The sequence below is a fragment of the Syngnathus leptorhynchus genome, chromosome 5 (genome assembly GCF_054491065.1).
Source record: "Syngnathus leptorhynchus isolate UIUO chromosome 5, UIUO_Slep, whole genome shotgun sequence".
Taxonomy (NCBI): domain Eukaryota; kingdom Metazoa; phylum Chordata; class Actinopteri; order Syngnathiformes; family Syngnathidae; genus Syngnathus; species Syngnathus leptorhynchus.
In genome coordinates this window covers 13,805,170-13,819,019 of record NC_141199.1, presented here as the reverse complement: position 1 = coordinate 13,819,019, position 13,850 = coordinate 13,805,170, and the positions used below count along the sequence as shown (strand labels likewise).

General features: G+C 42.1%; 1 protein-coding gene across 2 annotated transcripts; it reads right to left on the bottom strand.

Moving 5' to 3' along the window:
* Positions 1 to 68: 68 nt before the first annotated feature.
* rab11fip4b (RAB11 family interacting protein 4 (class II) b) lies at positions 69 to 12,588 on the bottom strand. Of its 2 annotated transcripts, XM_085912802.1 has the most exons (14): positions 12,491 to 12,588; positions 12,225 to 12,418; positions 6,938 to 7,170; positions 6,669 to 6,854; positions 5,071 to 5,205; positions 4,706 to 4,741; positions 3,877 to 3,976; positions 3,701 to 3,804; positions 3,469 to 3,609; positions 3,287 to 3,368; positions 3,054 to 3,191; positions 2,820 to 2,978; positions 1,961 to 2,104; positions 69 to 1,572 (listed from the first exon to the last, which is right to left on the bottom strand). In XM_085912802.1, the coding sequence occupies exons 2-14, from the start codon at positions 12,288 to 12,290 to the stop codon at positions 1,456 to 1,458; spliced, it is 1,641 nt and encodes a 546-aa protein (XP_085768928.1). In that variant the 5' UTR covers positions 12,291 to 12,418; positions 12,491 to 12,588; the 3' UTR covers positions 69 to 1,455. The 2 variants fall into 2 exon arrangements, with proteins under 2 accessions (XP_085768928.1, XP_085768927.1); XM_085912801.1 differs by having other exon boundaries at positions 12,225 to 12,579.
* Positions 12,589 to 13,850: the final 1,262 nt, after the last annotated feature.

Here is a 13,850-nt window from a genome sequence, read left to right as displayed (position 1 = left end):
GTAGTTAAAACTATTATCATATACATATACGTAAAATAGAAGAGAAAGTAGCAAAGATAATAATGTGGTATATTTTAATAGCTCCATCTGATCCTTTAATTTCAATTCTAGAATGGTACAAACAGCCAAAGTGAAACCAAGACACAAAAAATATAGGTACCAGTGATAAATTAAAAATGCTGACAATGCGTATCACTGACCTCAGATTAGGAAGACAGTTTAGTAACCATAAATCAAATTTAAACTAATATGGACTTTTTTTGTGTGTGCAATGATGTAGAAATACAACAAATCCTTCTTTAGCATTGTTGTAAAATTTTTAGACTGACAAAAACTCTCAACCTTCACTCAGGTACCACACAATGTATTGCGCTATGAATCTACTTGAGCCATTGCGTCTTCTTTCCTGATAAGATCTGTAGAAAATAGATTCCTGAAAAAGACTAGCCAGTGGCATGTTTACAAATGTTCACGATATAATTCTAACATTTACAAATTGAGAGAATGGTTAAGACACAACCTAGCCTTAAAATGGTCCTCCCAAGGCACAGATTGAATGTATAAACCATGCAGAGGGAAAACAAAGCATTTTTTTTTGTGCAAGGAAGCAAAACTCAAGTTTCAGTTATTTACATAGTACAGCGTATTGTTGTCCCTTCTTACACATCAACATATTTACACTATAATAAAGTTTCACACAACTATTTGGGTTGTGTAGTCATGTTTTCTTTAGTACCACTTTACCAACACAAAAGTAGCAACATTCATTTTACCTTGTCACATTTCATTGAGTTTATTATTGCTAACAGCGACGTACCTTTCAAGCATTGGGGAGATGCTAGCTAATAGCACTGATCTAAATTTCATTTTAAAGACACTCCTCGGGCGGCTGCGCTTTCATCTCCCTAAAGTGACGACAAGTGATTTAAAAAGTGCGACGCAGCAAAAGTCACTGCCATATTTCTGGAAGACGTTCTTAAGAGGAAACCAGTATTACCTTCATTTGACTTCACCAAAAACCCTCATCTGTTGAGGTACATGACCCATTTGACTCTAAAGTCCTCCCTGACCACATTTCACAACCTTCTATGAAGACGTGCCAGAATCAAACATAACGTCAATCTTTTTTTTTTTCTCTGGTCATATTTCTCACAGTGCTAAACTACTGGCCGGCACTGATGGAACTGTCCCTTTAGAAATATGAAAACAGAAGACGGCTACATGCTGTTCCAGTTTTCATACCAGTGTATACAGTAGCTTTTGTCCAGTCCCAAAACACAGCCGCGGTACAAAAAGATAACGCTCAAAAAGTCTCAGCAGCATAACCGTCAAGTCACTCCCTTTATATCCCTGTTTTTCATTCCACAAACAGCAGGGGGCGACATTCCAGTTGTTTATGTTCCATCAGAGGGGTGTTGAATGTTCTGTACAGTCTCTTCAGACACAGAGTGACTGCTAGTTCTTTATTTCCAGGATGGACGGGTTGTGATCAAGTATAGCCAGAATGATTTTGTCCATGTACTGCCGCAGCCGCATGTTGATTTCCTCCTGCTCCTTTAGGGCTTCCATTAACTGGGGAAATATAGTAGCACAGGGCATACGTTTAAAAAGAACTCCTTTGACAAGTCAATGCTGTAATTACTTGTAATTTACATTCAGGTTTAGGCGTGACGAGTCAGCGCTGCGCTACAAATAGACCCGGTCATGATCTCTATATTGCGTAATAGCTGCACTCAGATGAGGCAAGCAGTCCTGTGCTGACTCATCTAATGCTCCTCTGCACTGCACAAGAATAGATTGGCTCAAGCCGCCTCAGTTTTGGGGGCAGTCCGTTTTCCAAAATAATACAAACGCACGACATTAAATGCCCAATGAGTCACTCTTGCTGTAAAGAAGAACAACAATGAAGACGCTCAAACGTGAAGCTTTGCGAATGCTTTACAGTGGTTTCGAACGTTACCTGGTCTCTGGAGGCGTTATCTATCTCAGCAGCCAGAGACTGGGCCTTGGTCTGCGTGGCGAACAAATTCTTGGCTTCGTATAGGCTCAGGCTGAGAATCTGACCGTTCAGCTCGTCGTTCTGCTCTTTCAGTCTCTGGTTCTCCTGGGAAGCGGATAAATAGAGAAAAGTAAGTGCTAAGGATTTGGGTCACAGGAATGGAGTTGAAGCATTAAGCAAGGTGATGAATGTTACCCCGCATTGCCTGGCGTGTTATAAAAGCGCCATGCTGACCTTGAGAGGACCACTGTCCAGCAAATGAGTGTACTCCCCCCCCCCCCCCCCCCCCCATGTATTCTTGACTTAATCATTAGTAAGGGGACTGCAGCTCTGAGCCCGGCCGGGTCAGCTGGGTCAGGTTCACGCTACTCCACTGAGATTAGTGGTTAATGTCAAATGGAGGGGTCAAGAAGCAATTTTACCATCGAACCGAGACGGAGCGGTACCCCCGACAACCTCAGCTGCTGGAATTCAGGGGGAAGAAATTCCTGGGACATAAATCGCTACACACAGACACAAAGTATAGACATTGACTTTACTGCCAAGCATGGGATAGTGACCTATTCCATCCTATGGGACACTTTAGTGGGAGTTTTTCTTATTCCAGATCACCCTTGTTTGTCTCAAATGTAAATATGAAGTCATTGAGTCGATTAAAATACTAAAATAGAAAATCCGGGTGGCAGAGGAAAAGAATTAAGAAAGTCACCAGTGTACAAAGAGAATAATCCCGGAGACATGTAAAAACACAGACAGACGTTCCTGTCATTGTTTACCTAACAGCAGGTTTGTACACTCACAACACAGTGGCAAAGAGTACCTGCTTGAGTCTCTTGACTTCATACTCCAGTTCCACCTCCCTGGTCCGACTGTTGTACTCGGACAGACTAGAGGTTGAGCTCCGCCCTCGTCCGGGCTTCTCCGTCTCCAGTTTGAAAAGCTGCAGGTGCTCCAGCTCTCGCCGCAGGTCTTCGATGAGCTGCACATAAAGGCGTGGCCATAAGTTATGTCACGCTCGATGATGTCAGTGGCAATGTAGGTGATTGATTTGCACCTCCTGCATGGCTTCTTTCTCTTGCTGGAATTGTTGCCTGCTCTGCCGCAGTTTGTCCATCATTTTCTTGTACAGGTCCATCTCATCCTTCAGCCGCAAACTGGTGTCCTCCAGCTTATCTGTCATCCTTTGCTTCTCCTGCAACGGAATTTCAATCGTTGATGTATTTTTGCAGGTATAGAAAAAAAAATAGAACTGAACTGATGGAAGAAATAAAAAAAATTCCCATGTACCTCGTCCAATTTCTCCGTCTGTGTCTTGAGTCTGCACATGCCGACGTGCATTTCATTTTTCTCATCCTCCAGCTGCTTCACGCTAAAAGTAGAAAACACACAATCGTCAACTGGGATTTGACAAATTCAACATAAAGTATATAAAATAAAATGATTAAAAATAGCTTGGGTAAAATTCTCACCGGGTGTTCAGCAGCTCAATCTGCGTGTTTTTGTCTTTCTCCATCTTGTTGAAGGCCTCTCTGTGTCGTTTCAACTCTCCTTGTAGATTTTGGTTCTCACGAGTCTCCTGGTCTTTGAGCTGCTCCTCCAGCTCATTAACTCTTTGATTATTGAAACAAAAAATAAACAATGTTATTCCTTTATTCTGTAAAAGGCTTTGAGAATTTGCGGGCACATGCTTTCGCGTGCTACCTGTGAACTAAATGAGTGTTATCCTGCTTCAATTTGGATTTGAGATCACCATTCAACAAAATTTCATTTTCCAGTTCTGCAACTTTCTTCTCCAATGAGTTCACCTGGAAAAGAGAGAGAGCTTGATAAATGCAAAATAAATAAATACATAAAGAAAGAAACAAAAACGGCCATACCTTTTCATTGATGTCGACGTCACAAGAGTCGATGCTATCTCGGAAAAGGTCCTCGGTGCTGCCGTTACTGCTACTCAAGTTGCTGTTGTGGAGCAGCTGCCTGCTCAAACACACGGTAGATCTCTTTAATGTGTTTGCATGGTTGAGAAAGTCCAAGGCACGACAAATATCTCTCCGAGGAAAACAGAATGACAGAGAGCTGCACTCGAAAGCCAATGTCAACAAGAGAAAGTGGTGCAAAGAGAATTAAAATAGCACAGGTTGCTTTAGCGTCACAGTTTTATGTCCGGATTGACATTTCAATTGCATTATTGGTGCCTTTAAAGAGCAACGGCGGCCACTCATTCTCGGGGAAACAAAAGAGGAAACTAAAAAGAGGAACGGATAACGAGGGTAATAAAAGTGGAAAAGGGAACCAAAAGAGACAAAGAGAGGACAGTGCGGGCGTCAAGTGCTATATTGAATACATAGATCAGCTCTGACAGGCCATTTTCACTCTGTCACTATGACTCAATTGGTGCGGTTGGAAGAAAGCATACAAAACATCTCAGGCCGACAGACCGTGCAGTCTGGAGCAACGATTTTACGGCACATTCTGTTAGCGATGTCAATGCTTTTATTGGAATGAGCGGTTTACTAATTAACGCACTGTTTAAGTACAAGACTGCACGTAGTGGACGAGAGATAGGAAAGTAGTTAAGACTTCAATGTGGTGATGTTAACCAAACATTTTCTTGCCTTTGCTATTTGTTGGGCTAAAGAACATTGTTCCCCTCAAAAATCCTCCAAACAAATATGAGTCCCCATTAAGACGTGTATGGTTTCTTACCTCCCAAATGCTGTGCTGGAGATTTTCCTGTTGGGGCTGCACAAAAAAAAAAAAAAGGGAGAGAGAGTTTTATCTTTGAATTGCCATGGAGATGTCTATTAGTTGAACAACACAGTAGGAAAAAAAATAAAATAAACCAGCAGCTGGCTCTTTAAATGGGCTGCGATAAGAGCGACACAAAAGACCAAATGTAATATAACCTTTATTTGCTCATGGGGTGGATATAACCCAGCAAAATAATTCCACCTACATGAATGTTTGTCTCATTTGAGTCTTTTAAAACGTAAACATCAAACGTTAAAATGTGCCAGCTTACTTTGTTTTACATTGTACACATGTTAAAACATGACTGAGTGACCTTCTACCTGTTGGCCTTGAGATTCTTGAGACGTGCTTCTAGGTCATTGAGCAGGTTGACTTTTTTGCTGCAATGAGTACAGTAGACATCCACCATCTCACTCTGGAATTGTTGACGTAGCTTACGAGGCGTCTGGCCCGCACTGTTGACACACACAAGTGAATCTCACAAGGGAGGCTCGCGGATCTCGCACAGGACTGTCATGTAACCTTGACGCAAAAGTTCCATGTCAACGCGGAGTCATCAATGTTCCTTTATACTTCTGAGTAACGCTACGAGAACAAAGCTCTGTGAAGCCACTTGTGGTTCTAATTGTTTCTTTGCCATACCTTTCCTATAATTACCCATCCTTGACATTAGGGTGTATCTCTGAAAACTGTTATTGTCTAAGCTGCGGTCTAAAGTCTTCATGCCAAGATGCAATCATAAAATGCAGATCGAATGAATTGTGGGAAAACAAAGGCTGCTACAATGTAAAACCACTTACATTCAATGGAGAGTAACCTTTCACTTTTAATTTATAGCTTAAACTCACACTGATTGTAAAAGCTTAATTGTTTGGGTCAAAGTGCGCCACAAATGTATTTACAGAGCAGTTTGTTTATTTAACTGACGATAGAGGGAGGAGTCTATTAAAAGGAGAGGCCTTTCTTTGAAAGTAGTATCACAGATTAGGTCAGGTGAAACTGTAGTTTGAAAAACAATACAGTAAAAAAAGACTTTAAAACACTAGGAAGACTACGTAATGTAGCTCCCGGGCGGATCTTAAACATGAACGTCTCTGATCAATAGCACGTCAACGTGAACTAGAATGATAATTGTCCCCCCAAAAAAAAAAGATGCAGTTGGCACGTAACAGGAGGTCTTGGTTAAAATCGTGCAGGGAACCTGCTTAAAACAGGCGTTAGCGACATAGTTTCACTGTACTCAAAAGTTCGTGTATGTACGCGGAAAACTATGTACATGAAAGGATGTCATTAGTACAGCGACTAAATTTTTTTCCCCTCCCCAATTAGTGAAAGCCTGGTCTTCATTCAAAGGAGCCATTTAGCTTACGGGGTAGACTTCAACCTGCTACAAAATGTGGCAGTTTTTAATCAACAGGGCTTAATCCATTTGATTTAATTGCATCGCTTTTGTTTACTTTTTGTTTCAATTGTCCAGCCTTGTATGTTTAACCCACTTTAAAATGCTTTCCCCAATATTGCTTCCCATAGCCTCTCCCAATGTGTAATCTAAGACTTCTCCTAAATCTGAACCTCATTTAGAATATAAAGCTCTCCAAGCCAGTTCACTTTATACCTTTGGTCTGCTTGGTATGCGTGGAAAAAATTTCAGAGAAGCTTTCTTGGCTTTAGTCTTAATCGCATTAAACAAAAGCCTCTGGTTAATATTAATGCCGTCCTGGGGGCAAAAAAAAAATGACAGCTGCTTTTAAGGTTATAAAGATAAGTGTGACAATACTGTCCGCCTGATTCAGACTCGGAAAAATGCTCCGATACTACACACCGATACCATCTTTATTATTTGTGTATCAAGGCAACATTTTTGATACCACGAGTCTCTAAAATATTGTTTAGCATCCTGTCTCCGAGTCTTTCTCACCTTGACGACACGGACGAGCCAAGATCAGAGTACCCGTTGACGCGAGTGTCGTCGTCCGGACAGGGACTGCTGGTAGCGTAGTCCGGCTCCTCTCCTTCGCCGTAGTCCTCAAACTGCTCCTCGTTTAAGGAAGCCGAGGAGCGCGTGGACAGGTCGGAAATCACAGAGTTGCTCGTGCCGCTTGTCCTGATGGCAACACAATGAAAGAATGCGGCTGAAATAAAACATCTTTCTTCATCAGAAACACGTAAAAATGAGACGCGGCTTACTTCTCAGCAGGGAAGAAGAGATCGCCCAAGATGTCTTCTTTATTGCCTCGTCGGTCGGGCCCCTCCGAAGTGTCAGAGCCTTGGGTGCTCTCCACTGCACTGTCTCGGTCTGAATCTCTCTCCTTGCCCTCGTCGTCTTCTGCATCTCCGGAGAACAGCGGGCTGCTTGGCAAGGCGTCATGATAAGGCCGCGTGCACATGATGACCGGAAAGTGCTGCTCGTCTTCGCTGGACTGATAGGAACATGATAGGAAAGAGTGAGAAACCATCAAGTTAGAATACAGACCATTCTTGGCAAATGAGTATTTGTTTCTTTGGGTGGGCCATATTAATAAATCACAGTGTAGGAAGGATTAGCTGTTCATTTGATAAATTCTCTTGGAATGTGCTTGAGGCCACCATGGGGGTCAGGAGACAAAGAGGGGAGGGTGAAAAAGTTCACAGGTCATAGGCCACAGGTCCTGCCACGCTCCATTCAAATGTTTCAGGCTTGTGTGATACAACAAGTCTTAAACTGAGCTGAAAAAAAAAAAACCCACAGAGATTTTTTTTTTTCTTTTTTAATCTTTTGAAAAGTTTAAAGAAGGTGAGCCTTTTTTTTTTTTTTCTTCCTGTGCTGCAATAATAGGTCGCATTCTGCTAGCATTTCCCCTGGCAGGTTTTCTGACAGTTCCTGTTTCACATGAGCGCTGCCAATACTGTTTACAACACAACATGTGACGCAGCGGGTGTGTCGCCATCAAACAAAGTGAACACGGTGTACACTTAGTCCAAATATTACAAGTGTGGTTTGGTTTCGATAAGTATCCAACCAGCTGGTCCGATAGTTTCAGTGTCACGCTAGTCACAGTCGAGAGATGTTACTACTTTTATTTTGATAGCTTTCTATCGATTCATGATGCATTAGGGTGTAAACAAAGAACTGTCATATCGTTTGTAACGTTTGACAAGAAAGTGAAACAAGTAGACTGCTACATTAGCCCAACATCTTAGCATTCACACGCCGGGTGTCCAGGAGTATCTCAAATGGGGATGATGTGAGGGAAGGTTTGAAATTTCTTTTGAAATGTGACGTGTCATTACAGTTGGGACACGTGCAGTGTAATTAAAATGAAAGGCTTTATGCAAAGTTGTTGAGTCCCTTGATACTTGTTCCATCGGAATTTGGGTTTCCAACTTGACAGTGTCAAATAAAATAAAATAGGCCTGAATGAACTCCCATACAAATGAAATTGATCGTCTGGATGCAAAAGGCTTTGAATCAGTGTGAGTCAGCACAGCAAAACGGAATACTCAATGAGCTGCCTGAACAATGCAGTAAGATAGAGGATGGACAGATGGATGGTGGAGAGGGAAACAAAGATGATAACAAGGAGAGAATATGCAGCAGAATTTTAATGTGCACCGGCTTTTTTCGACATTTGTAACTCTCTTCCCCTGCATTCATTCCTTTTTGCCGCCGGGCGACCTAAATGTTGGCAACACCAAAATATTCACAAGTGCATTTAATGCCTCGCCTCTGATGTTCTGGCCGAGCTGTCGCCACTGGGTACTTCTGTCATCTCAAATTCATTCAAAGTGTCCAAGGGGAAGCAACAACATTTTGAAAGTGGACTTGCCCTTCTTTAGGGATTTGCAAACAGACCAAATAACCATCACGTTTTTCTATTGATTTCAGACAGAAGTGATTCTTCATTTTCAGTGTCCCCACCTTATTTGAATAATTTTTAGAAGTCGTTGTATAAACTGAGGATTTCTTAGCAAAATGAAAATCCATTAATCCCATAACCACAGTTGATAGTAAACATAAACGCAATTAAACTTCATATGCTCGTTGTAACCACTTCCTGGAGATAAGCGATAGCATCAATGGCCAGGGACACTCAAACCACATTACTGTGATGAATGTGGAATTGGTTTTGTTTAATCATTCAGCATGTTGTCACCGTGTGTAAGACAGAAAATATAAAGTCCATGCTGCTGCGAAATTCCAGGAAAACATTATGGTTGATTGTTAAACGCACAACTCGGAGCAGCGTGCTAAGTCTCCAGTTTGACTGACGTAGAATATGGAGATCAAGGGCTGACCCATAAAAAAAAAAAGAAGTTACTTTGTACGATGTACAATTAAATATTTCACTCGTTCCACGTAGAGGAAGTCATGACTCGTATTTCCGCATCAGTTTGTTCAAACTGACAGGACTCAATGTGGTAAACCTCGTAACTCATAATTCTTTGAATTTAAATGACCTTATTTTCCTCCTTCAACTGTAAATGTTTATTTTCCAATCTGGTGAGGAATAGAGCCACGTGGAAACATCTTGACATATGGCGAATGTCAGAAGTAGTCTAGGACAGATGTCACACAAGAGATATTTCAAATCTCGGCTGCATGCAGGTATACAAAGAGTTTTGTTGTGTCTGCATAGTTGTCAGACACACACACAGGTAGTGTGTCTTGGATTACCAGAAATGTTGTCCTGGATACAGCAAAATGGAGGGAGGACACAGATTGTTTTTTTCTGCTGCATTGGCATACCAAAGCCCAAACTCACAAAGCAAGATATTTCCGTGTATGTTGGCAGAAGGCCATTGTTTGATGAGAACAAGAAAATCTGATGAATGGTAACGTCTGTGCCAGCGTCTGGTGTGACATGGCAGATACTTGTGGTACAATGACAATTGCTTTCTACACAACAGGGTGTGTGTCTCGAGTGTCAACACTTGTCATCCCATTTGTGGCTTTCCGCTATTCTAGGTCAAACTGCCCCCATTGCACCTTTGGGAGACGTGCGGGTTTAATTCGAACCCAAGCAACCCGGTCTTTTGTCTTCAGCGGATGACGCACCAAACGATTTATTAAAAGGCACGGTGATTATTAGTGGGATGGCCACGATTTGACACAAACCGAGCGCAACCGAGGCCGAGGGTGCGGAACGGCCGTTAAACAAGGAAAACCTGATCCTGATCCATAGACCGAAAGTGAGAACTCGTCCTGACAACTTTGTGACTGATCAAAAGGGCGTTCTAAATTCACATTCGGACATTTTGGAATTTAAATGATAAAGATACACTCCAAGACTTCCTTCAACTTTTGGTCAATGTTTCAACATGCAACTGATTTTGAAACACGACTTTGGTCAATCTGACCAAAATGTCTGGGTTGCTGTCATGTACAAAACGACACCATTTCTTGGGTTGTTGGCTATGTATGTGGGTCTCTCCACAAAAACAACAACAACAATTCAAAAGGATTACAAAACGATTCGAGGACGGTTCGATTAGTGTCACGATGCGGTTAAGTTCTCTAGGGTGAATAAATGACTGCTTTGCTTTTTCTAACTGAAGTGACGCTAAAGTGTGACTCAACAAAGCATACGGGATTGGTGTGCGTGTGTTAAGTCCATTTGTTCCCAGGGTGACACCGACCTGTTGAACTCTTTGTTTTACAGACCAACAACACGGATGCTTGAAATCAACGCGGAGAAGGCATAATGAAATTTCACACTAAACAGACAAGTTTGTTGTTGGCCTGGAAATAGCACAGAGATGTTTTTTTTGGGTGGTTTGTTTTCACATCAACCTTACAACTAAAAAAATTTTTCTGGCATCACCCAACGGTGAGGAATCCAAAATTCAGCTCGAGATGAGGACGGATTCTAAAAGCGATGAGCAAATTAAACATTCAAATACAAAAGAGCAAACAGATGCCACTCAGCTCTACATCCAGGAAAGTATGAAAGAGATAGCGGCCCAAATAGCTGAGGTTCTATCATCATATCCATTGTTCAAGGCTGCCGTCTTGATAGCCGAAGCATTTGGCATCACAGTGACAAGAAGGGAAGGGAAAGCCGATCTTTTTCTTCTTCATTATACATTTTATGGCTGCTGTCTGAAGCGATTTAGAATCTGCAAAATACGGTTCACATTCTTCTTGGAATAAATGATATGATTGACCTTTTGGCGATATGATGACTGAGAAGATGTGAATGTTTTTGTATTGAAGTCTCATTTGTTTTGTGTGAAGAATATTCTTCTCTCACAGTTTTATTCTGCCAGGTGACATAAAAGAAGATTGTGAGAAAGGAAGGACCATTTTAACTCCAGATTAGCCCCATTCATCCACTACAGCTCAGTCGAGTGAGGTAATCTAGTTATTCAATTGCGTGTACGGTCGGGACATTTGTGGCTTGAATATCTTGTTTCGGGGGGCTATCAAAATACAATATTGAGGGTAGTAATCTCATTTGACAGGGGAATACACCCAAACAAGATAACTGGAAGAAAAGAACAAAAGGAACTAACAAAGAGTTTTTTTGTCTGACGTAGAGTAAATCTCATTATGTAACAGCCAGTCCGGCACCTGGAGTATTCCACACGTCACATGTTGCTATTGACAATCACACGGCAACTAACTTATGTCACTATTCTACTTTTGGACTAATTTGTGATTATCACTTGCACAGCCATGTGAGAAGTCCAACATTTACGTGATCTGGTACGGTCTATGTGATTTCATGGAATGTTGTGATTAAAATAATAATAATAATAGATAAACCATTAACCAATAAACTTTTCCTTTTAGTGTTCTGTTATGTCAGACAGTCTTTAGACCCAGAAAGATTACCATGGATGTCTGATATAACAGGAGTAATGAAATTAAGCATAGAACTTCAATTAAAAAGATACGGGCAACGTTTGAGTGATTAAGTAGTCCGGAAAAAAATGTGTTTTGAGCCTGGAGGACAAACACAAATGAAAGCTGAGGTCAGAAAATGTTAGTTTCAGATATTAAGGATGGGCCGCTAAATGAATTACAATACGTCACTCATTTAGCTCATAAACGTGTTAATCCACCTCCCATCAAAACAGTTACTGATACACCATGAGCATTTGTTCAGTGAAATGTGTTTGGCATTTGGGGCTACAATCTTACGGCCCAGAAAAATGCTCTTACGTAGTTTGTATGAGGCCCGCGGGCCATAGGTTTCCCACCCGCACACGTTTTCAAGTACTACTTTTGTTTGGTTAGTTTTGATCTGTTACTATATTGTTATCTTTACACTTTTATAACATTTACTTTCGTCCGGGGAAAAGATAACAAATTGTAGCGTGATGTTTTGGACACCATTGACAGAGAGAACCGTTAAAAAAAAAAACTAATAACGCGACGAATTCAACTCAAATGAGAGCAACCTGCTGAGTATTTTACGAGCCACTCCAATACAACAATAAAAGAAAGAAAAAAGAACCCATTATTTGGAAGGGGGGAAAAAAATGGCCTCACCTCGCTTCCACCACCATCCACGGCCCCCCTTCTGGTGCCGGACAGACCTTCATCCACCGAAGTCATCCACTCGCTCCGGATGTCAAGTATGGGTACGTCGCTCCTCCGTCTCCGTTCAGCGGCTGTTACAAGAACAGGTGCGTCGGTCGTCTACTCGCCTCAGAACCTTCGCCAAAGGTCCAAAGGCTGGGTCGCTGCAAGTTGAAGTATCCCGGTCAGGGCTAAAATAAACTCGCACACACAAGGACCGAGAAGCAAGCTCACGCGGTAACGGCGGCGGTGTCCCTTGAGTGAGTCTCTTCCACGGGTGTTTGGTTCTATACACGGCCCCTCCCTCCTTCTTCTCCCTCCTCTGTGTGGGAAGTTGAGCGAGAGCAGCGGTCGTTTTTTCGTTGCTAGGTAACTGTCTATGTAGGCGGGGCTTATAGGTTCCGCCTACTCGGGCTAGGTTTGCATATAAAACCCCGCCCCCTCGGCCTGTGTGGCCCGTGAGAGAGAAGCGATTGTTCAAGGGGGAGCACAGGGTGTCTCCTGTGATGCAGCATTTTGAACAAAGATGGATCACAGTGAGAAAGAAGTCAATGGGGATCCCGAGACCATTTATATTATGCTTCAGGAATTCCATTAGTCGTTTATAAAGAGTTTTCAGGCAAAAACAGTCGGAAGTAACCACAATACGAAATTTTCCTTGATGAATCTTCCGGAAATTTTTTTGCATGTTATATTGACATAGGTATGCTTACTAATAGCGGCTTTTACATCACGTCTACAAAATCTCTAGGCCACTTTTGCAATTGTTTACTTCTACGAATGACTTTCTGGGCTGAAATGGTCATGTTTCAAATATTTGGATCTGTCTGGAAAATGTTGAATCATTCAAATCAAAAGTTTATTCGATATGACAACTGATTTTGAACAAGTGCTTTCATTTGAGTTTGGCTGCGATACATCTGCTCATGCAGCATCTGAGTTGACCTGATTTCGGCGGGGCCGCACAACAGGCAGAAGAATTGGTCTCATTCCTGCAACCAGGTCAGTGATGATAACAATTACAAACCAGTGGTGAGTAGTTGTTTGTTTATGTGCTGTTTAATGGATATACCATGGATTAATGGCTGACCTGCTGCTTTCCCTTTGCAACGCATTTGCAATTCTAATCATGTCCGTGTGACACACACAGTGACTCTGTTGAAGGTGGCTCCAGCTACAATCCAAAGAAGTCAGCTATTCCTACTTGTAGATCAATTAAGACTGAGATCAACCAAGTTCAGCTGAGACAGCACAAAGGGGATTCTCCAGCCACCGCTGCTGCGGCAAGATGAATGACGTAGCAACCCGAGAGGGTGGGTGGGGGGAGATGGAACCAAAAGGGATGCACTTTGAACAGCAGTGAATTTGTAGGCCACTTATTTGGGCCAACATTCTGGCGCAGACGTACGTGTAGCGAAAGCCATGACTACTACGACTTGCGAGGATCTTGATGATGCTGGATGTTGTGAATTAAAAAAGACTTTTTTTTTTTCCTGTTATGTGGTCACTGTCAGTGGCACGTGAGCCCAATTCAAACAATGCATGCCTTAGGAGGGATTTGGGAGGAGTTGACACACTATTGTGAATGTTGAAGTA

Coding starts and splice junctions, on each gene's coding strand:
- rab11fip4b (XM_085912802.1), bottom strand. CDS start 12,290: ATGACTTCGGTGGATGAAGGTCTGTCCGGCACCAGAAGGGGGGCCGTG. Junction 6,855..6,937: donor CTCTTCTTCCCTGCTGAGAA/GTAAGCCGCGTC, acceptor TGTTGCCATCAG/GACAAGCGGCACGAGCAACT. Junction 3,977..4,705: donor TCCAGCACAGCATTTGGGAG/GTAAGAAACCAT, acceptor GTGTTTGAGCAG/GCAGCTGCTCCACAACAGCA.